We start from the raw sequence: 25,209 nt of genomic DNA on the forward strand, positions 1-25,209 counted from the left end.
AATTTGGGGGGTCGAACAATTCACGCTTTGACGTAAATGTCTCCCCATGTGACCGTGAATGTTACAGTTAGCACTGTTAAGGTATACATGTACCCTAAAACACTATAGACATGGTGCCGATAACATTGCCGGATTCCTGTAACTCTCCAGGTGGACTCGTCCACAGTTATGGTGTGCAAGTAAACGAATGATTTGTTAGCAGACATCGACTTGACTCTGACGAATCCCGACAGTTTCTTCAACGGCCATCTTTAAACGATAGTTCCCTTACTTCTTGCCATACATAATAAATGTGGCACCCGTGGCGAGCCACCTCCTCGTGGTGGGTGCTGGGTAACACGAAGAGCTCGCCGACACCCCCGTTGTGGACCCGGGGGGATATTTCGTCCACCAACCCGTTTGCCGTGGGTTGCGGCCCTGTGTCGGTGGAGGACGGGAGTCTGGGGGTTGAGTGCACAGGAGGCCTGTGAACGCGTTCCCTTTGCTCAACACAGCCCTTCTGCCCTTACTTCACCTAGACGGGAGGTTGAATGGGCCCGGTTCAACCAATCGGCTGGTCATGCCAAGCCCTGCATGGAATTTATATATATTTAGCACTGCACAAGTATAATTTGAAATTGATGTAATTTTGGTCTTGGCCTCATTTTTATAAACATGTTTGATTTGAATTATGACGTTTAGAACTTTGCCTAGAGTTTTATGCCCAGAAGGCGATGGCTCATGGGCCAATCTGGTGGATCAATTATTCAAAACTCTTCTACTGGAGTATATCATCCGGGTATCCTTGGTGCTGGAGGCTGGAGGCCCGCTTGCATCAGCATTGTCCTTGTGACGCTCCGTGGTGGGTGGGAAGCGCGGATGATGAAACCTAAATAACTCACCATGGCTTACGAAACACCCACTAAAAAGACCAAACGTCCTCTTGAAAATGACCCTGTTGATGACCTCAGACCGTCTAAACACATTGACTGCTGGCCACGTTTAATCGTCATCGAGACCAAAGATAATGCACCTTTAAAGTTAAATGCTTTTGCGGTGTCTAAAGGTATCCAAGGTATTGCCGGTGGTGTAAAGAACATTAGAAAATTACGTTCTGGTGCACTGTTGATCGAGTGCGCCAAAAGGCAACAGTCAACGAAACTTTTGAACACTGACACTTTTGTTGGCACTCTGGTTACCGTCGCGGCCCACAAAACACTGAACACGAGTAAGGGAATCGTACGTGATTGAGATCGCTTGCTGGCAGACATGTCTGAACTTGATATCGCTTCCGAAATGAAAGATCAAGGTGTATTATCTGTCAAACGTTTCACAACTCGTAAAAACAACACAACTATTCAAACTAACACCTATCTGTTTTCTTTCTCATCACCTACTGCTCCAACATCACTTAAAGCTGGATATTGTAATATCAGTGTGGAAAAGTACATTCCGAATTGACGTTCCTGATGCTATTAAATGGTTTTTTTCTGATGAACTGAATTCCATAGCTGATGAGTGTATACCAAATTCCTCTGCAGTTCCACATATTCGAAAACCATGGTTCAGCGATGAATGCAAACAAGCTAGAAAGGCAAGGAAAAAGGTAAAACATTATTTCCGTCGCCATCCCATGGTGCATAATTTAAATAAATTTAATATTTTAAATGCTAAAGTGAGGCATACGTTTAAACAGAACAAACGTCAATCTTGCCAATATTATGCATCCAAAATAAATTCTCGGACACCCATGTCCAAGGTATGGAACATGATCCAGAAAATTAAAGGTAAAGGTACTAAATCTACTGTCCATCATCTTAAACATGGAGATCAATTACTTACTGATAAATCAGATATTGGACGAAACTCTTGCTAAACATTCTTCCTCTTCTAATTATATACCTAAATTTCAGCAATATCAAAAACAAGAAGAAAAGAAAACTATTAATTTCAATTCTGATAATGGGGAAGATTATAATGAAACGTTTTCTATTCATGAACTCCATACCGCTCTTGATCAAGCTCATGACACTGCTACTGGAGCTGATAACATCCATTATTAACTCCTGAAGCACTTACCAGAATCCTGTTTAGAGACGCTCTTATCAATTTTTGATGATATTTGGACTTCCAGGAAATTTCCTTCTTCATGGCGTGATGCCATAGTACTACCAATACCTAAACCTGGACGCAATGACACGGATCCATCCAATTATCGTCCGATTTCATTAACTAGCTGTGTTTGCAAGACCATGGAACGCATGATAAGTAATCGACTTGTTTGGTACTTGGAAACAAATCACCTTATCACAGATATACAATGTGGTTTCCGGAAAAACAGAAGTACTGTCGATCACATAGTGCGTTTAGAATCATTTGTGAAAAACGCGCTGATTAATAAACAACACGCTATGTCTATCTTTTTTGATCTTGAGAAGAATTATGACACGACCTGGAAGTATGGCATTTTGAGAGATTTATATTGATTTCGACTTGCGAGGTCGTTTGCCTGAATTCATAGGCAATTTTTTAAATGACAGACAATTTCAAGTCCGAGTGGGTTCTACCCTGTCTGATCATTACAATCAGGATCAGGGTGTTCCACAAGGCAGTATTTTGTCAGTCACACTTTTTAGTATAAATATAGACAGCTTATCAAAAGTTTTAAACGATTCAATTGATGGATAGTTACTTGTGGATGATTTTAATATTCCTTGTTATGGGAAAAATATGCATACCACTGTACGGCAACTACAGTTGTGTTCAAACAAGACTAATAAACGGTGTTTTGAAAACGGCTTTACATTTTCTGAATCGAAAACTAACTGCATACATTTGTGTCGTAAATATAAACCATGGCACATCGATTAAAGTTGTGAAGGAAGCTAAGTTCTTGGGTCTCATTTTTTACTCACACTAAACGTTTTTACCGCATATTAAGTCACTTAAAACTAAATGCCTGAAAGCACTTGACTTGTTGAAAGTGGTTTCAAATTCTAAATGGGGAGGGGATCAAGCTGCCCTTCTCCATCTATATCGATCTCTCCTGCGTTCGAAACTCGATTATGGCTCCATTGTCTATGGTGGAGCCTGCAAAAGCAACTCAAAACTATTACATTCAGTCCATCATCAAGGTCTAAGACTTTGTCTTGGCTCCTTTAGAACTTCACCTGTTGACAGCCTGTATGTCGAGGCTGATGAACCATCTCTTGAGCAGCGACGGATAAAATTAGCTTTACAGTATGTAACAAAACTATGTTCAAATGAGTCAAACCCTGCATATAACTGTGTTTTCAATCCTCTGTATGAGGATTTATACGATAAGAAATCTTCTCTTGTTCCGCCTCTTGGTTTAAGACTAAAACCACTTATTTCTGCTGCCAGCATTGAGCTGGAAAACATAGCTCCTTCCCGTCTTCTTTCTTCTCCTCCTTGGCAGTTGGTTAGGCCACAAGTTGACCTAACATTAACGACATTTAAAAAATCAGAAACGAATGAATTACAGTATAAACAAGAATACAATCAATTGAAACATAAATATAGCAATTATAAATCCTTATTTACAGATGGGTCCAAGGACGGTGGCGCTGTGACTTGAACCACTGTCACTGGATCGAGAACAACATCGTATAGATTACAAGATAACAGTTCTATTTTACAGCAGGAGCTGAGGCCATATTAACAGCTCTTAAATATATTCAAAGACTTTTACTTTTTTAACTTTTCGTACAATCGCAACAACTGAAGGGATGGTGTAAATCCAACTATTGTCCATGTAGGTTAGCAAAGGTACTGTAAGTCCCCATGGTTCCTAGTGTGCTGATCTACCTTCTGTTGTTGGCGATCTAGTCTGTTTTTATATTTTATTGTCTAAATCGTGCTATTAGTTTTAACTTTCCATGCTAGTTTTAATTGAAATTGTGATATTCTAGTTGTTTTACTGCCCTTCGTTGACGGGTTTTTATAATGCATATATGCTCTTTTTCATTGTTGAATGTTCTCGTCACGATATGGCTGAGATATTGCCGATGTGACGCTAAATATCAACTCACTCACTCAAATAAATGTTTGTACTCACGCGGATTAATGATACAGTTTATACACAGGCACTTCGATCCCAAAACTTTATTGACGTTCCTGATGCTGTTACATGTTTTTTGTTTGTTGTTTTTTTCAGATGGACTGAATTCCAAAGCTGATGACTGCATACCGGGGTCCTCTGCAATTCCACGTATCTGAAAACCATGGTTGATGGTTAAAAATGATGAGTGCAAAAAAGCTAAGAAAGCACGGAAAAAAGAACAGTTTTCCCGTCGCCATCCCATGGTGCATAATTTAAATAAATTCACATTTTTAAATTCTTATGCGGACTTATAAGGACTAAACATTACGATTATGACAATGTATTCAAAATAAATTCTCGAACGCCCATGTCTAAAGTGTTGAGCATGGTACAGAGAATTAAAATTAAAAGTTTATTTAAAATCTAGCAAACACGATTTTAAAAATTGGGATCAGTTACTGACTGATAAATTAGATATTGCGAATACACATGGTGTTAAACATTCTTCATCTTCGAAATAAGTGCCTAAATTCCAACAATATAAACAAATAACAAGAAAAGAAGTTTATTAATTTCAATTCAGATCATGTGGAAGACTATATTGAACTCTTTTCTATTCATGAGCTCCATACTGCTTTTGAGGAAGCTCACGATACTGCTACAGGGGCTGATGACATACATTATCAGCTTCTGAAGCATTTACCAGAACCCTGCCTAGAAACTCTTTTGAATATTTCTGATGATATTTGGACATCAGTTAAATTTCCTCCCTCGTGGCGTGACGCTGTAGTACCAGTACCTAAACTTGGACGTGATCATACGGATCCGTCCAATTACAGGCCTATATATCTCTTACTGGCTTTGTATGCAAAACCATCCTAAACAATCGTATCATCCTAAACAAAGTATTGTCGATCACTTACGGCATTTGGAATCATTTCTTATCTGATCATTACAGTCAGGATCAGGGTGTCCCCCAAGGCAGCATTTTCTCTCTGACCATATTTAGTATCCCGATTAACAGTTTTTCAAAGGTTTTGACCGATCCAATCGATGGATCATTATTTGTGGATGATTTGAATAATTCTTGTCGTGGGAAAAGGATGCATACTACTGAGATGCAACTATGGCTGTGCCTAAACAAAATAAAGAAATGGTGTCTTGAAGACAGCTTTAAATTTTCTAAATCAAATACTAATTGTCTACATTTCTGTCGTAAATACAAACCTCATAAAGACCCAGAACACTCTTTAAATAGCACTTCTATCAAAGTTGTGAAGGAGACCATGTGCCCACTTAACCTATTTGCCACATATTACACCCTGAAAGCAAAATGTCAGGAGGCACTCGATTTGTTAAAAGTTGTTTCAAATTCAAAGTGGAGAGGAGATCATCGTATGTGGTGGAGTCTGTCAAAGCAACCTAAAACTACGTGGTTCTGTCCCCCACCAAGGCTTTGTCTTGGGTCTTTTAGACCTTCTTCTGTTGACAGTCTTTACCGCGTAACCTTCTCTTACCCAGTGCTGTGTAAAACTATATTTACAATATATTGCATAATTATCTTCTAATTAGTTTAATCTTGCATTTAATTGTGTCTTTAATTCTCTGTATTAGGATTTGTATAACGTTATTGCTGGCAGATAGCTCCTTCTTCTTTCTTCACCTCCTTGGCCACATAACATTAACATCATTTAAATAATATCAGAAACTAATTAATTACAATATAAACAAGAATAAACTCAATTTAAAACTAAATATAACTATTACAAAGGAGGGTCCATGGACAGTGGTGCCTAAGCTAGTGCAGCTGTCTTTGGATCCGGAACATCTCTTCTACCGAATACCAAATTACCGAATAAAATACCCGACGGCGTATTTGACAGCATGGTTTTCAGTACTGGCACGTAGTGTCACAGAATACATAATTCACATGCAATGCACGTGAACGTTGGGAATCAAATAGTCTCAATGATGGGTATGAAAGGTTAATCGCAGTCTGTCCATTAGTCACTGTATTTGGAATATTGTTGACGAACGCAGCATCCCAGGTCTAAGTGAAGCCAGTCATCATATCGCCATTGGTCTCGTGCAAGAAGACCTTATCTTGGCCGCGTGCTTCGACAATAACATCGTTGACATCGAGTTCAGTGATACACAAACATTTAGACCTGGAACCTATCGAATTGGCGTAGAATCTGCTTCAGAGATGAATCACAATTTCTGTTTGAAGGACGCGATGACAGAGTACATTATATTTTTGGAAGAACAATCACAGTTCTGTTTTACATAAAAAACTTCCGTGTCTCGTGAAAGTTAAAGAGTGTCCTTCAACAATATGTTGACATTATCCAAAGTTATTTCTGTTACAGCTGGACACAATTCAACGTAAATTTCTTAAAAGTAAATTTTACTTTGGTTAGGATCTTTTTAAGATTCTGATTTTGTCTTTTGCTACTTATTATTCTTCATTGTATTATTTTTCTAGATATCCAAATCAATGTTGAAATCTAAAAACGTACATTGCACTGTGCCATTTTAGAAAGTGTTCAAATGTAACATATGTCACATTTGGGGTTAAGCAGCTGACTTTGTGTTCTGGCGATTAGGTGCCTGGCTCTGAGGGTACGGTGAAAACTAAAATGTTTCCATGCTTAAGATGTTGATAGTGATAGAAAGCCTGATCGTATACAATAAATGAATTAATAAATATATGTTACCCATAAAGAATCATACTATCTTATCACTCACCAGACTTCTAAAATGCCAGTCAAACAGATCGTCTCTATATACACACACAATGAACCGTCAGTGTATCGGCAAGTGAACCAGGCAATGAAAAGACTTTGATACGCTAGAGTGCACACCCACCCGCTCTGAGTTCGGTCTCACAGATGTTTCGTTTCGTGGAACGTTAAGTAAAAAATATTGCACATTTGATTCGCAATTGTACGCTTATAAGTTTTTGTTAATTGTTTTTGTTCACAATCAGAAAATGTATATTAAATGATATGATATTAGATGAAGGGTGTTGAAGTATAGTAAAATTATTGCCCTCCTAAGAGGTTACGTGAGGTAAATTCAAACCTACCAATAGTATCAATCATGACACATATGTTCTTCAAATTTGTGGCTAGATTATCTAAATTTCTCATAGCGGAAGGGGTGGCTTAAATCCAGCTAGGGTCCTGCAGGAAGCAAAAGTACTCTAAGCCTCATGGTCCCAAACATTGTGATCTACCTTCAGCTGGTGGAAATATATAGCCTGCCTTAATATTCTATTGTTATGTGCAAAGTTTAGAGCTCAGTACTAGTTTGAAATAAAACTAGTTAGTTATTTTACTGTCCTTTGTCCAGGGAGTTTCGTGATTTACCTTCATCTATAGCAAACATATAACCTGTCATCAGTCACCATAAGGCTGAAATATTGCAAACGTGTAATTTCCGAGTGCTGATGTTGTATGTTTGCATGGATATGGTTTCAACTGATAATAGTGAGTGCGGGGCAATACAGGTGCCAGTACCGGGAAGAATGTGTTAGATCCGGGAAGGAAAACATATTAATATGAATTCATACTCGGGTGATTTGAGTTTCCGAATATGGCGACGATACGAATATCAGCATTGGCAGCCTGCCTCTTGCTTGCTTCACAGACTACAGTATCTTTCGGTAAGTTGAAACAATTTGAAACTTACATTTTCGTCAGTGTGTTTGTTTGAGTGTTGGCTTTTGTTCGTTTGTTGGTGTTGCTTTGTATGCTCAAAGTGAAAAAATAATCTAGGTTGTTAACATAATTTTGTATGTCTACTTAATAACCATCTCTGTAGTACTAATATTTGATGAAACGTATTTTCAATACGTGCCTGCGCACAATGTGTTTCGAAGACATGTTAGCTTAATTCAAATCCTATTACCATTGGTCGTCCTTGAATGTGATAAATAGTGGATCCAATCCCAGTTCCGTCATGCATCACTCATACTTCGTGTGAAATATGTCATGGTGATGTGAACAAATGTCAGTGATTTTATACTTATGTGCCCGATTCACACAAGATATTATGTGCTACGAGAATCCTGAAAGGGCCATCTTTAATTGTGTTGTAGAGGATACTCTCTTATGACCAGTGATACTCATAATATGGGCACCACCAACGATGCTGCAAGTGAGGATGGTGCCGCTAATCGCTTGATGATATTTACGTTTGATCCCTTCCTTGATTATCTAATATGTATGTTGCTTTAAACGCTTTCACAACATTGAAACGTGTTGGAATAGTACTTTTTTATATCAGCTCGATAGTTGTGTGGTTCACTGCAACAAATAGCGCTGTTTTTTGCTAAATCGGAGGTGCACTCTATGTTTTGTTGACCTGTTGAAGCGAATCGTTCAGTTTTAACACAAAATAAGCCACCTTTGAATCTAATGCTGATTACTTGGGTGAAACAAACCCTTGAACGCCATTTACTCACAGACAACAACGATCTTAGGTACTTAAAATTCAAGTATCGGTAAAAAAGGCGGTTAAATATTGTGTTTTGTATGTCTCGTGCCATAAAAAAAATCAGTGTTTGTACTCAGGTGGATTAATTATACTTTTCATACACATGTAGGAATCTGCAGAACGCGTAAGGAGTACGCCACTACATCGTTTAAATATAGAGGTGTAAAGTACTATTAGAACAGGCAGAATGTGTGATCGCTTCCTAAAGTCAGCAAGTGAATGGTGGGAAATAAAGAGGACAAATGTCTCGTGCAGCAACATTTTACTATTTGTGTTGCAAGTCATCTCTTAAACTCAAGTAATATTGGACATGGTCTCCTTTTCGATCAAACTGTACTTTCATAAATCTAGATGACAACAGTTTCTGCCAAGGCTTGAACAATATCTTGAAAGATCTTTTATCCAGTGCATGTGACATATTCTAGCAGCCTTATGTCCTCGTTACCGCATACATCTAAAATACTGAACATCCATGTCGCCGTCAGTTGCTTACAGTCACACAGTGATATCTATAATGATGAAAGTCCACTAACTCACTAGTTCCGTGCATTTGAAATCTAGTGTACTGACTGCCATGTCTGCACTTCAGGACAAGCCAGGACAGATGGTCCACAAGAAAGGGCGATTCACAACACTACTTCGCGGGTTTTGCCAACCTCAACACCATGTATTGCCACTCGGACTTTCCTGAACGAGTTGCGGCAGATGCTGAACACGGAACAGGAAACGTCGGTTTCTGGTAGGACAATTTGTTTTCTGTTTTCTCCGTTGACTTAAAGAACTTATATAGTACATGTGAAGAAACGTTTCTCAGAAATACTAGAACTAAGAATGTTATCATAATGTTTGATATGGTGACAAGTGTGACACATCGTGACATACTGACAAAACTTTTAGCACTGGCAAACATCAGTTATAGAGACTAACCATCTAAAATGAAAACATGAAGCGGCCGGTCATTTAATTTTCTGTGCACCATACTCTCCTGTCCAAGACACAGGTGCACCTTGTTTGCAAGTTTCTGCTTACGTCCTTACAAATGCACTGGTGTTGGGTGACCTGGGTTGTCGTCTGTCTGGCAACAATACATGTCACCCCATCCGCTCTACACTCGTGTGACCCAGTGAGACCTAACCTTGTTGTCTTGCAGTAAAGAGGATCGAACACAAACGCCATGCATAGTTTGTAGGAAAATACTACTATATCGTCTCTATAAAGCTGTTCAATAAAACTACAGTTAACCAAGTGTAGTCGAGTACGCCCAGTAGGAGTTAACACAAACAGTTACTGAACCTCCACCAAATCGGTTATGCTTGGACACAGTCTTGCCGAAGGGCAAACTGAATTTTCTTTCATCTGTGACGTTGATGTCTATTCCATCTCAAGAGCGCCTGCGTGTGACGTGATGTTAGTGATTACGTATACGAACAAATGAAGGTCTTCTAAAGCAGAACCCGGCTGCTTTAAACGTCGACGAACAGTACACCTGGATATATACAGAGTTCTGTCTGATGATCTTCTGCATTAAGGAATGTGATAGGTAACGCAATGGTAGTCGTGTGTCTACCATATTGGTGTACTGTGACTTTGGAGCGACCTGGTCGATATGCATATTCCACGGACCTGCATTGTCACAGACTTTGACCTAGATTTGTCACAATCTGCCAGTAGCACTCTGAATCACATTAAAGTGGTCAGCAGTTTGCCGCTGTGTGTGAACAGATTCAAACATTCCCATATCCCGACTCCATTCAACAAGTGCAAAAAAGAGAGTCATTTTAAGGTGCGATTCAAAACAGGTAACGGTAACATAGTGAACGGTAACATAGTGAACGGTAACATAGTGAACGCAGTGCATTCATCCATGAGTATTATCTTCCACTTCCATGAATAGAAGGACTTGCGGACATTAACTGTCAGGTGGATTTCCATATTGACAATTGAAATACGACGTGTGCCACTTGAAACAGAATGTATTGGACTTATAATAGGTAACAGTGACATTTCAACCGTCTGATATGATTTTTGTTTTCTTTCACCGGGCACCCGTTAACGGCCACCTCCTCGAGGTGGGTGCTGGGTAAAGCTGAGAGCCGTTCACCCCCGTTGTGGATGAGGGGGGATATTTGGTCCACAAACCCGTTGCGGCCCTGTGTGTGTCTAAATATATCACAAATTTTATTTGGACTTTTAATTTTGGTCTTGGTCTATTTGTTCATCGGACTTTTCTGATTTTGAAATGCATTTTTGAAGTTCTGAACTTTGCCTAGAGTCCCATGCCCAGAAGGCGGTGGCTCATGAGCCAATCTGGTGGATTAATTATATATAATTCTGCTGGAGTATATCATCCGGGTATCCTTGGTGGTGCAAGCTGGAGGCCAACTTGCTTTAGCATTGTCCTTGTGATACTCCGTGGTGGATGGGGAGCGGGAGCTCGGATGATGAATCGTATTACACTAACCCTGGCTTATGAAATCCCAACATAAAATCCCCCCAAAACATCCACATATCGACACTGTTGATACTGACCACAGGCCGTCTGTATCGATTGAGTATTGGCCGCGTTTCCTTGTGATTGAGACTTCTGACAAGACATCGTTACAGTTGAACCCCTTTGCTCTATCCAAGGGTATTCGAGGTATTGCTAGGGGTGTTAAAAACATTAGACACTTACGTTCGGGTGCGCTGCCACTTGAATGCGGGAAAACACAACAATCAACCAACCTGATGAACAATAAATCAGAGATCGGGATCGATTGTTTGATGATATGTCAGACCTTGTTATAGTATCAGAAATGAAAGATCAAGGTGTGGTCTATGCCAAGCGCTTTTCAACTCGGAAAAACAATGAAACCATCAAAACCAATACGTATCTGTTTACTTCTTCCTCTCCGAATGCGCCCAAATCAGTGAAGGCAGGCTACTGTAACATTCAAGTTGACACCTACATCCCCAACTCGCTCAGGTCTTTTAAATTCTAGAAATATGGACACGGTGTGACTACTTGCACATTGTCTGTTGTGTGTGCTCACTGTGGTGAGAAAATAAACACAACAGAAGATTGTACAAGTGAATTTATAAAACGCACCAACTGCTCAGGCGACCATTCATCTTTTTCTAAGCAGTGTCCTACTCGGAAAGAGCGAAAGGAGATAAACTAAATAAAATTTACTCAAAATATCTCTTTACCAGAGGCAAACAAGCTGGTAAAAAGGTCTGATCTTCCAGAAAGTTATGCTACAGTAGCAAAAACATCATCGGAGTCTAGCTCTAAAATACCAAAATCATCATGGGTAAATTGCGACTCTCCATTGCCTTTGTACCCTGATATATCATCACAGACTGAGGAATCACTACCTAAGCCAAAGCCTGCTGCTTCAAAGCAACAAAGTGGCAGAAACCCTAAAGGGTCACAATAAAATATTGGTCTCTTGAAGACATGGAACACGTCTATTCTAGGGCACATAGCTTGTCGACCTCCAAAAAAGTGCGAGGTAGATCCCCACGATACATCCACCCCACCCTCCAATCCCCAAAAAAGATAGTTTATTCCAATAATATTTTACAGTGGAACTGCAGAGGCTTGAGGACTAATTTACATGAGTTACAGCTATTTGTCCAAGATGTTACACCTTCTGTCTCCAAGAGGCATATTTAAAACAAACAGATATATTTGACCTTCGTCATTTTAATGCATATCATTGTTTTTCACCTCCGGGTGATAGAGCCACTGGCGGGTCATCCGTTCTAGTCAGACAAAACGTTATTCAAAGCCCTGTTCCACTTATTACTAATATGCAGGCTGTTGCTGTGAGAATTACTTTACATGTAGCGTTTACGCTATGCTCACTCTATATTTCGCCGTCTTCGACATTTGATAAAACTGATCTTCAAGCCCTGTATGACCAACTCCCGAAGCCCTGTATTATAATGGGTGATTTAAATGGGCATAACCCACTCTGGGGTAGTGTAACTACAAACATTAAAGGTAAGTTGTTGGAGGTTTTTTGTTCTGACAATGATTTACGTATTTATAATGATAGTTCCAACACATATTTACACCCTGGGACAGGGACCTATTCTGCTCTTGACTTGTCATTGACAAATTCAGAACTACTTAATCAATTCGAATGGTCAGTCCACGATGACCTGTGTGGAAGTGACCATTTTCCTACTGTATTAAAAGCTGTAACTCCATCCGATGTTCCTCCATCTTCAAGACGAAATTTTAAACAGGCTAACTGGGCTTTATATGAAACACTGTGTGCTGAAAAACTTAAATCTCAACGTTTCATTGACGTTCCCGATGCTATTAAATGCTTTTCTGATGAACTGAATTCCATAGCTGATGAGTGTATACCAAAGTCCTCTGCAGTTCCACACATAAGAAAACCATGGTTCAACGATGCGTGCAAACGAGCTAGGAAGGCAAGGAAAAAAGCAGAACATTATTTCCGTCGCCATGCTATGGTGCATAATTTAAATAAATTAAAAATTTTAAATGCTAAAGCACGGCGTACTTTTAAACAGAACAAACGCCAATCTTGGCAAAATTATGTATCCAAACTAAATTCTCGGACACCCATATCCAAGGTATGAAACATGGTCCAGAAAATCAAAGGCAAAGGTGCTAAATCTACTGTCCATCATCTTAAACATGGAGATGAATTGCTTACTGATAAATAAGATATTGCTAATACACTAGGTGAAACCCTTGCTAAAAACTCTTCCTCTTCAACTTATGTACCAAAATTTCAGCAATATCAAAAACAAGAAGAAAAGAAAACTATTAATTTCAATTCTGATAATGGGGAAGATTATAATGAAACGTTTTCTATTCTTGAACTCCATATTGCTCTTGATCAAGCTCATGACACTGCTACTGGAGCTGAAAACATACGTTATGAACTTCTGATACACTTACCAGAATCCTGCGTAGAATCTCTCCTAAATATGTCTGGTGATATTTGGACATCGGATAACCTTCCTCCCTCATGGCGTGACGCTATAGTAGTACCAATACCTAAATCTGGGCGTGATCATACGGATCCGTCCAATTATCGACCTATTTCACTAACTAGCTGTGTTTGCAAGACCATGGAACGCATGACAAATAATCGACTTGTTTGGTACTTGGAAACAAATAACCTTATAGCAGACATATAAAGTGGTTTCCGTAAAAACAGAAGTACAGTTGATCACTTAGTGCGTTTAGAATCATTTGTTAAAAATGCGCTGATTAATAAACAACATGCTGTGTCTATATTTTTTTATCTTGAGAAAGCATGTGACACAACCTGGAAATATGGCATTTTACGAGATTTACATGATATCGGTTTGCGGGGTCGTTTGCCTCAACTCATAGCAAACTTTTTAAATAACAGGCAATTTCAAGTCCGAGTGGGTTCTACCCTGTCTGATCATTACAATCAGGATCAGGGTGTTCCACAAGGCAGTATTTTGTCAGTCACTCTTTTTATCATCAAGATCAACAGTCTATCAAAAGTTTTAAACGATTTAATAGATGGATCTTTATTTGTGGACGATTTTAATATTTCTTGTCGTGGTAAAAATATGCATACAATTGAACGGCAACTGCAGCTGTGTTTAAACAAAATAGATAAATGGTGTCTTGAAAACGGCTTCAACTTTTCTAAATCAAAAACCAATTGTATACACTTCTGTCGTAAATACAAACCCCATAAAGTCCCAGAACTATATTTCAGTGGTACCCCAATCAAAGTGGTCAAGGAGGCCAAGTTCTTGGGACTTATTTTCGATTCACATTTGACCTTTTTGCCGCATATTAAATCCCTTAAAGCCAAATGCCTGAAGGCACTCGATTTATTAAAGGTTGTTTCAAATTCAAAATGGGGAGGGGATCAAACTACCCTCCTTCACTTATATAGATCACTGGTCCGATCTAAAGTTGATTACGGCTCCATCGTATATGCTGGAGCTTGTCAAAGCAACCTAAAACTACTTGATCCTGTTCACCACCAAGGCCTAAGACTTTGTCTCGGTTCTTTTAGAACCTCTCCTATCGACAGTCTATACGTCGAAGCTGATGAGCCTTCTCTCAACTTACGTCGTATCAAACTATCTTTACAATACATTACAAAATTAGCTTCTAATGAGTCTAATCCCGCATTTAATTGTGTCTTTAATCCTCTCTATGAGGATTTGTATAACAAAACGTCTTCCCTTGTTTCGCCTCTGGGGCTCAGAATTAAGCCATTTCTTGCTGCTTCTAGCATTGAGCTGGAAAATATAGCTCCCTCCCGTCTTCTTTCTTCTCCTCCTTGGCAGTTGGTTAGGCCACAAGTTGACCTAACATTAAAGAAATTATAAATCCTTATTTACAGATGGATCCAAGGACGGTGGTGCTGTTGCTTGTGCTACTGTCATTGGATCGAGAACAATATCTTCTAGATTACCAGACAATAGTTCTATTTTTACAGCAGAAGCTAACGCCATATTAACAGCTCTTAAATATATTCAAAGACACCCGAAACGTAAACAGTATACAATATATTCCGACTCTCTTCCTTGCCTTCAGGCTGTTAAAATATGTCTTGTAAACATCCACTTTTAATAGAAATTATTGAATTGTATAATGATCTTGCTACTGGCCAATACGACATCGTCTTCTGTTGGTTACCCAGCCATGTAGGGATCTCTGGTAACACATTGGCTGACCTTGGTGCTAAAGCAGCAATCAACAAATCTGTGACGCCACTGCCTATTCCTTACAGTGATTACAAAGCCACCATTAGGTGTTATATCCGTGACCTGATGCAGAAGAAGTGGGACACCCAAGTAGGTATAAATAAATTACATGAGATAAAACCTTACATTGGTTATACCCACTTGGGTTGTCAGTCCAGATTTGAAGAGGTTATTGTACGACGATGTCGTATTGGCCATACTAGATATACTCGTGCGTACCTGTTGAAAGGTGAGGATCCTCCTTTTTGTATCCCTTGTGATGAGAGAGTTACGGTCAAGCATTTCCTGCTTGAATTCTCCATCACATGGGATATGTATTTTACAGTTTAAACAATGAAGGATCTTTTTAGCAGCGTTAGTTTTCAATAAATTCTTGGTTTTTTAAAAGAAATTGATTTTTTTATTGAATTTTGAGCAATATGTTTCTGTAAAAAGATGTATTTTAATAATTGGTAGTTTGGATTCGTAACTAGAATTGTTAGTGGCTGTACCCTCAAAGGGGGTTGAAGTATTGTAAAATTATTGTCCTCCTGAGAGGGTACGTAAGTCCTAAAACATTAATAGTAAATTTAATTCTACCAGGTTTTTAATCGCAGTATTCCTGTTGTTTCAATTTTGGCTAGCATATTGTACACTCGCCAGCGGCTGAAGGGATGTTGTAAATCCAACTAGGGTCCATGTAGGTAGCAAAGGTACTGTAAGTCCCCATGGTCCCTAGTATGGTGATCTACTTTCAGTTTTTGGGCGATCTATAGCCTGATTTTAAAGTGTATTGTCCCAATGGTGATGTTGTTTTTAACTTTCCACACTAGTTTTAATTCCATTTGTGATATTCTAGTTGTTTTACTGTCCTTCGTTGACAGGTTTTATAGTAGACATATAATTGACTTTCATATTAGTTGTTCTCGTCACGATATGGCTGCGATATTGCCGATGTGACGTAAAATATTAACTCACTCACTCACTCTTGATACTACTGATCCTGATGTTGAAGACCAAGGACTGTCCACATCCACTGACCACTGGCCACGGTTTATTTTAATTGAGACCACTGACAACACTCCCTTAAATCTGAACCCTTTTGCGGTATCAAAAGGCATACAGGGCATTGCAGGTGATGTTAAAAACGTTAGACGTTTACGAACAGGCTCTGTGCTTGTTGAGTACAGTAGGAAGCAACAGGCAAACAACCTCCTTTCAACAAAATCATTTGTCGGCATTCTAGTGTCAATCTCTGCTCACCCTAAACTGAACACTAGTAAGGGTATTGTGAGAGACTGTAATAGACTTTTTGCTGATATGCTGGAAATTGACATCGCTGCAGAGATGAAGGACCAAGGTGTGTTATTTGTCAAACGTTTTACTACCCGGAAAAACAACCAGATCCAACAAACCAAAACCTATTTATTCTCATTTTCGACTCCAACGGCTCCAAATTCAATAAAGGCTGGTTACAGTCACATCAAGGTGGAAACTTTTATTCCTAATCCATTAAGATGTTTCAAATGCCAAAAGTACGGTCACAGTGTAAATTCCTGCACATTGTCTGTTGTGTGTGCTTACTGCGGTGAGAAGATCCACACAACAGAAGATAGTGACAGTAATTACAACAAATGCACCAATTGTTCTTCCTCGAAAGAGTGTCCGATTTGGAGGTACCAGATGGAAATAAACAAGTTACAGTTTACTCAAAATATTAGTTTTGCCGAAGCAAAACAACTTGTCCAAAGATGCGATCCACAAGAAACATATGCTTCAAAAACCAAACCACCATCTGAACCATCCTCTAACGCTTCTAAGTCTTCTTCAGCTGCTCAAACAAACTTGACTTGGGTGCACACCGATTCCCCAGAGTTTTTTTCACCCACTATATCCACTCAGACTGCTGAGCTACTTCCTCGCATGTCAAAACGTCAATCAGGGTCAGCTTCAGATCATGATTCATCATCACAGCCATCTGGAAGGTCTCAGTCGTTGTCAAATGTACAACAAATTCTTGAAGGAAAAACTAAACCTATGCCTGGTTCTTCAAAAAGCAAAGTGGCAGAGCCCTAAAAGGATCTGAAAACAGAATTAAGCTGTATAACAAATACGGATAACTTGAGAACATGGACGTGTCCAAAAACGTCCAATCAAGGGCGCACAGCTTGTCACCCTAAAAGAAAGTGCGGGGTAGATCCAAAATCAACCCGTACGAACGATAATCCATTCCAAAAATATTGTACAGTGGAACTGTAGAGGCTTAAGGACCAATTCCAACGACTTACAGCTACTTGTCCAGGATTTTGCACCATCAGTTTTCTGTCTGCAGGAAACTTATCTGAAGCAGACAGACACCTTTGATTTACGTCAGTTCATTGCATATAATCACTTTTCACCTCCAGGTGACAGGGCCACTGGAGGGTCTTCAGTTTTTGTAAAACAGGATGTTATCCATAGTCCTGTAACACTCACAAGTAGTCTTCAAGCTGTTGCAGTGAGACTAACTCATCACGTTACATTTACACTATGCTCTTTGTATATTCCGCCTTCTTAAGCAGTCTGATCTTCAAGCTCTCAATGACCAGCTTCCTAAACCTTGTATCATAATGGGTGACCTCAATGGCCATAACCCCATTTCGGGTGGTACAAATACAAACTCTAAAGGTAAAATACTGGAAGATTTTATAGCCAATAATGACTTGTGTATATACAATGATGATTCAAGCACTTATCTGCACCCTGCAACTGGCACCTACTCTTCTCTGGATCTGTCTCTTGCAGACTCTTCTCTACTAAATGAATCTGAGTGGTCAGTCCACAATGACCTCTGTGGAAGTCACCACTTTTCAACTATCTTATCAGCAATAAATCCATCTTATTCTCCATCTTATTCAAGATGGAAGTTTTCCAAAGCAGACTGGTCGTTATTTGAAACGTTATGCACATCTAAACTGCGGCCGCGGTGTTTCCGTGATGTAACTGATCCTATTCAGCTTTTTTCTGACACTTTATATGAAGTAGCTGATGAATGTATACCAAGGTCCTCTACTGCTCCACATGTTCGGAAACCATGGTTCAATCCCGATTGTAGGCAAGCCAGAAAAGCGAGGAAAATGGCAGAAAATTATTTCTGTCATCATCCAACTGTCCACAACTTGAGTAAGTTTAAAATCCTCAATGCGAAAGCCCGTCGTACCTTCAAACAAAACAAACGGCAATCTTGGAGGAACTATGTTTCCAGAAATACTTCGCGCACGCCAATGTCCAAGGTATGGAACATGGTTCAAAGAATTAAAGGTAAAGGTTCAAAATCTTCAGTTCACCATCCCAAAGATGGTGATAATTTAATAACTGACACATCTAAAATTGCGAATAAAATTGGCGAAACTCATGCCAAAAATTCTTTATCAGAAAATTATGTCCCTGAGTTTCAGAAATATCAGAAACAAAACGGAAAAAAATGAATTTTGAATCAAATAATGGAGAAGATTATCATGAAGTGTTATCCTTACATGAGTTATATACAGCTCTTGAGCTAACTCATGACACTGCAGCAGATGACGACAATATTCATTATCAGCTACTGAAACATTTGCTTGAACCATGTCTTATGGCACTTTTAGATATATTCGACAAACTATGGACGTCTGGAAAATTTCCTCCATCGTGGCGTAATGCCATTGTAGTCCCAATACCAAAACCTGGCAAGGACCATACAGATCCGTCGAATTACAGACCGATATCTCTCACTAGCTGTGTCTGGAAAACCATGGAACGTATGATGAATAATAGATTAGTTTGGTATCTTGAAACCAACAATCTTATCACAAATATTCAATGTGGTTTCAGGAAAAATCGCAGTACCATTGATCATCTAGTACGCTTAGAATCCTTCGTTAAACTGCAATAGTAAATAAACGGTATCAATTTTCTTTGATCTTGAGAAAGCTTATGATACGCCCTGGAAGCATGGTATTTTGAAGGATTTACATGACTTTGGATTGAGAGGCCGATCAATTTTTGAGAGACAGGCAATTTCAAGTCCGAGTGGGTTCTACGCTGTCTGATCATTACAATAAGGATGTCCCTCAAGGTAGTATTTTGTCTGTCACTTTGTTTAGTGTTAAGATCAACAGTTTATCTCAGGTTTTAAATGAGTCCATTGATGGACCATTATTTGTGGATGATTGTAATATTTCTTGTCATGGTAAAAATATGCACACTATTGAAAGAAAAAAGAAATAAATGGTGTCTTGAAAATGGCTTTAAAGGTTCTAAATCCAAAACTAATTGCACACATTTTTGTAGAAAATATAAGCCGCATATGGACACTGAACTATCTTTAAATGGTACTCCCATCTAAGTTGTAAATGAGACCAAGTTCTTAGGTTTAATTTTAGATTCTCGTTTAACTTTCTTACCACACATTATTAAATCCCTTGAAGCGAAACGTCTGAAGGCACTACATTTGTTAAAGGTTGTTTCAAATTCAAAGTGGGGAGGGGATCAATCTACAGATCAATCAATATACAGATCACTGGTACGATCTAAACTTGATTATGGCTCCATTGTATATGGTGGAGCCTGTGAAAGCAACCTTACACTTCTTGGTCCCGTCCATCACCTATGCCTAAGACTTTGTCTTGGATCTTTCAGAACCTCACCTGTTGCCAGTCTCTACGTTGAGGCTGATGAACCATCTCTTACTCAACGCCGTATAAAATTGTCTTTACAATACTATACTAAATAATATCCTAAGAAATCTAACCCTGCCTATAACTGTGTGTTCAATCCGCTTTATGAATGAGAATTTGCACGACAAGAAGTCTTCTCTTGTTCCACCTCTAGAATCAAAACAATGCTCTCTCCCGTTTTCTTCCCTCCCCCCTCCCTAAAACATCAACTTCATTAAAAAAATCAGAAAGTAATGAATTACAATATAAACAAGAATATAATCAATTAAAAACCAAATATAGCAATTACAAACCCTTATTTACAGATGGTTCCAAGGACGGTGGTGCAGTAGCTAGTACCACTGTCATTGGATCGAGAACAATATCTTCTAAAATTCCAGATAACAGCTCTATTTTTACAGCTGAAGCAAACGCCATACTAACGGTTCTTAAATATATTGAAAGACATCCTAAACATAAACAGTATATAATGTATTCCGACTCTCTTGCCTTCAGACTATTAAAAATATCTCTTGTAAACATCCACTTTTAACTGAGATTACTGAATTCTATAATAAACTTGCTACTGGCCAATACGACATCGTCTTCTGTTGGTTACCCAGCCACGTAGGCATTTCCGGTAACGCAATGGGCGATCTTGCTGCCAAGGCAGCACTCAACAAATCTGTGACACCACATCTTATTCCATAATCTGATTACAAAGCTTCCATTAGAACTTACATCCGTGATCTGATGCAGAAGTGGGACACCCAAGTAGGTATGAATAAACTACATATTGGTTATATATGTATATTGGTTACACCTACTTGGGCTGTCATTCCAGATTTGAAGAGTTTATTCTAAGACGATGTCGTATTGGCCATACCAGATATACTCATTCATACCTTTTAAAAGGTGAGGATCCTCCATTTTGTATCCCTTGTGATGAGAGAGTCACGGTCAAGCATATCACAAAGGATAAGTAGTTTACATTTAAAACAATTAAGGATCTTTTTACCAGCGTTAGTTCTCATTTTATTATTGGGGTTTTTTAAATGATTTTTGGTTGAATTTTGAATACTATGTAGTGTAAATAGATGTATTTTAATGAATGGTAGTTTGGATTAGTAACTTGAATTGTTAGTGGCTGTACCCTCAAAGGGGGTTGAAGTTCTGTAAAATTAGTGTCCTCCTGAGAGGGTACGTTAGTCCAAAAACAGTCACAGTAAATTTAAATCTACCAAGTATTTAATCATAGTGTTCCTGTTATTTTAATTTTGGCTAACATTTCGTACAATCGTCAGCAACTGGAGGAATGGTGTAAATCTAGCTGGACTCCATGCAGGTAGCAAAGGTACTGTAAGTCCTCATGGTCCCTAGTATGGTGATCTACCTTCTGTTGTTGGCGATCTATAGTCTGTTTTATACTGTATTGTCTAAATAGTGATATTAGTGATTTCCCTGCTAGTTCTAAGTCAAACTGTGATATTCTAGTTGTTTTACTGTCCTTCGTTGAAAGATTCTATCACATTTATATATTTGATTTAAATGTTAAATGTTCTCGTCACGATATGACTAGGATATTGACGTTAAACATAAACTAACTCACTCACTCACTCACTCTTTCACACTGATTTATATTTCGAACAAACACGACGATTTTTTAACTTTTAAGAAATACTGTTACCAAGAGCCTGACTCTTCACAAATGAACCGATTATATATGTCAGTGATATCAATTGTGTCATACAACTGCACTATAGTAGTGTCATTACACTAATGTATACATATCAAAATAGCTTTTGTTGAGTGTTTTATAACCACAACCCGATATTAAACATACAACGGTTTTGTTCCATGAGTGTGCGTATGTGTCGTAAATGGACTGCGCTATTTTACATCTTCGACAAAGTTTAACACACGCTGTAAATATAAAAATCTATAAGTGTATACCCATTTTGTGCTTGGATCTGTGTTACAGTGAAGGGTAAAGGTGGTGCTGTCTACACCCGATGGGGAAAAACCGAATGTCCATCCAAAGCTCAGCTTGTATATAAAGGTAATACAAATCCGAGATCCTCCGTTTCTTACATACGCACTTTCGAATGAGGAGGAGCTGTGTTTTCAAGATTATATAATTAATTCACGCACCTATTCTCTGCAAGTTATTGTAACAGTGTAGGGTGTTTTGATAGTTGTTTGAATGCATAATTTCCATGATCAGTACAACCTTTTAGGAAATAACGCCACCGGAGAGATTTGGTATGGCTTCAAACGTAGCACTGTCGTTTTCAACTGTTCGATGTGTTTAATTTAAAACAATATAGCATCACAATACGGATGTGCCACTTTTAGTAGTTTTCTAGCAATAGCACGGCAGTGCACACTAGAAATGGGTTTCACGCATTGTGCCTATGAGGGGGCGTGACGAGAAGACATGAAAATAAACGTTAGGCTATCACACTGCTCCAATTGTAAAGTGTATTATGGACGTCCTCTATATTGAGTTTGACGAGGGAGGACTTGTATGCAGATGTCACATTTCATTCTCAGAGTAAACATTCGTGATGTTTAAAACATACACGGTTTTTAAAAGCGTTATCTAAAATGAACCTTATTTCAGAGGTGATTTTTCGATAATGCAGATTTGCTTAAATAAGTTAACATGATATCACATACCAGTGAACATCGAGAGAATTAAATACTGATATGGATTATGTTCGCCATGGATTGCTGAGGTTTGTCATGCTATTATCACAGGTATAGCTGGAGGAAATCATTACACTCATAAGTCTGGACCTGCTAACATCCTGTGTCTGCCAGACAACCCTGAATATGGAAACTACACTCCTGGATATCAAGGTCAAGGTCTCATATATGGTACAGAATATGAAACCAATGAGCATTCCGTAAGTTTCAAACGCCTTCATGACCACGACGTTCCGTGTGCCGTTTGTAGAAGTAGAACCAAGACAAGCGTCATCATGGTGCCTGCCAGGTTGTCCTGCTTTCCTGGGTGGCATGTAGAGTACACAGGGTATCTGATGGGTGGTCATTATACTCACGGTGCTAGTGAATACCTGTGTGTTGATGGAGACGCAGAGAAGGACAGAAGTGGCCATGAAAACAAGAATGGACAACTCTTGTATCTTGTTGAAGGTGCCTGTGGTTCCCTGCCATGTCCTCCTTACAAGAATAACTGGGAGTTGACATGCACTGTTTGCTCGAAATAAAACACAGATGTGATGTTTCACTGTTATGCACGTGAATAAATAAAATGTGGGTGCATCAAAGAAATGTGGAATGTTTCAGCTATTATCGTAGCATTCTGATCCTGTTCACGACATGCTTTCTTCTGGATTTGCCTATGCAAAGGTGGTTTACGTAAAATGTGGATTAATTATTATATTGAGAATGATATTATGAAGACGACACAAGTATACACATAACACATAGCTTGGATGTGTGTATGAGGTATTCTCAGGCATGTACACATGGTCACAATGTGTGAAATTCGGCACATGGAGGCACATATGAATTGCTGCGTTTGTCAGCAAAATAGTGGTTTGACAAAGGCCTCGGTAAAGCTTTATTAATTAAACGTTTTGCTGTGCGTGAGTGTGGTGGAAATATGGTCGTCTATTGTGTTAACTTTGCTTTGGCTAGAATAAGAATTTCGTGGCGTTTCAATGCTATGCGATGTAATTTGCACGTAAACAAAGCAAACGTGGTACCGTGTCATTATTTCGGGGATACGCGGGCACCTTTTCTAGGATGCTGGCTAAATCATTGAATTGTACAGCTTGTTTTGAGTGCCGACCATGTGCTTGATATTGTTTATGTCTCCCAGTCTGCCACAGTCACAGTCTCCCAGTCACACCAAGTGTCGTTGTCTGCTCCCGAGGTATCGATGATATCACAAGTTACTGCTGCCACCAAAGTCGGGGATTTTGATAGGTTTCTTAATGTTGTTTTCCGTTACAACGCATACAGTTTGTCACCTATGTGCTGGATCACACTGAGGTATCCTATATTCACTGGATTATGTTTTACATCTAAAACCGATGCTTTCAAGATGGTGCATCACGTTAATTTCTTGTACTGCCACGATGAAAATGATTTGGTTCTGCCGTTATACTTTTCTGTTTTCACCGGTATGGCTCTCAGCAGCATGGACAGGCATGTACCTTGAATGTTGTCTGTCGTGCTCAGCTGCTCGAGAAGAATGCACAGTTCACGTTTCGGAACGAGGTCAGGTAATTTCGTACCCGTGACAATGGTTGTCCGACTGCAACCGGAGCATATTCGCTAATGGCCAGCTGAGTTTCAAAGACTTTATCCTGCTGCTGGTTAACACGACTGTACTGTTGAATCATTCATTTTGAGTTCGGCTCCAACGGGTTTGAAGCCTTCATCGCAGCTCTGTAATGGAGTTGCGGACGCCACTGATGAAGACCTTGTTGTTGCTGTAGTTGATGTTGTTCCATCGTGGGAGGCGATAACATAAGCTTCCGATTTAACACACTTGGAAATCGTAGTGAATGCGGCTGGGCTGCATTTCAAAGTATCATTCATCGACGTGCTTGAAAATTATGGGATTTCGATAACGATCGTAAAATGGTACACATTTGGTTAAATAACACGATCCAGTTTTGTTAGAATCAATTCAGTTTTGCTGTTTGGTCTGCGACACGTTGGGCGACACTCGTTGCGACGAACTGTCCGTCTGTGTTTTATTTCCACGTGTATTACATGATAAGACCGATCCTTAAAGACATAAGCACTCAGCTTCCGACAATGTATCGAACAGAGCCAAACTCGATCCAAACACCAATTATCGTTTGCCAGGTCCGAACCAAGGGTTAGGCATTCCCGTCATTCACAATCAGTCGCGTGGAAGCCAGCAATGACGTGGTCAAAATGTGGCTAGGAGTCGTATCATTACTTTAAAACGACATAGGATGACCATTTCTTGGCTTTTGACGACAGCAAGGATTACCATGTTTGGAAGTTCAAAAAGGGACCGGGAGATCTTTGGACAAAGCCTATGCTGGAAACGTCGAATGGGCACACTCGCACCGGTACTGAACACTTGGATGATTCCATTCAAACCTACGAGTGGACACTGGTGGGTGCGCTGAAGCAAGCATGTTCAAACATCTTGACCCAAAGGACTTCTTACAACATGCAGATTCTGTTCGTTTCTAATGTCAAAGATGTCATCGTCGCTCTACTTGATTTCGCGAGTGTTATCCAGTGCTATCAATGTGTGTTGGAATATGC

The 25,209-nt window shown here is 39.3% G+C and overlaps 1 protein-coding gene across 1 annotated transcript; it reads left to right on the forward strand.

Moving 5' to 3' along the window:
• Nucleotides 1–7,596: 7,596 nt before the first annotated feature.
• On the forward strand, nt 7,597–23,223 carry LOC137259326 (uncharacterized). The gene is made up of 4 exons (XM_067797008.1): nt 7,597–7,709; nt 9,132–9,281; nt 21,908–21,985; nt 22,687–23,223. The coding sequence occupies exons 1-4, from the start codon at nt 7,640–7,642 to the stop codon at nt 23,157–23,159; spliced, it is 771 nt and encodes a 256-aa protein (XP_067653109.1). The 5' UTR covers nt 7,597–7,639; the 3' UTR covers nt 23,160–23,223.
• Nucleotides 23,224–25,209: the final 1,986 nt, after the last annotated feature.

Source organism: Haliotis asinina, chromosome 13, assembly GCF_037392515.1.
Source record: "Haliotis asinina isolate JCU_RB_2024 chromosome 13, JCU_Hal_asi_v2, whole genome shotgun sequence".
NCBI lineage: Eukaryota > Metazoa > Mollusca > Gastropoda > Lepetellida > Haliotidae > Haliotis > Haliotis asinina.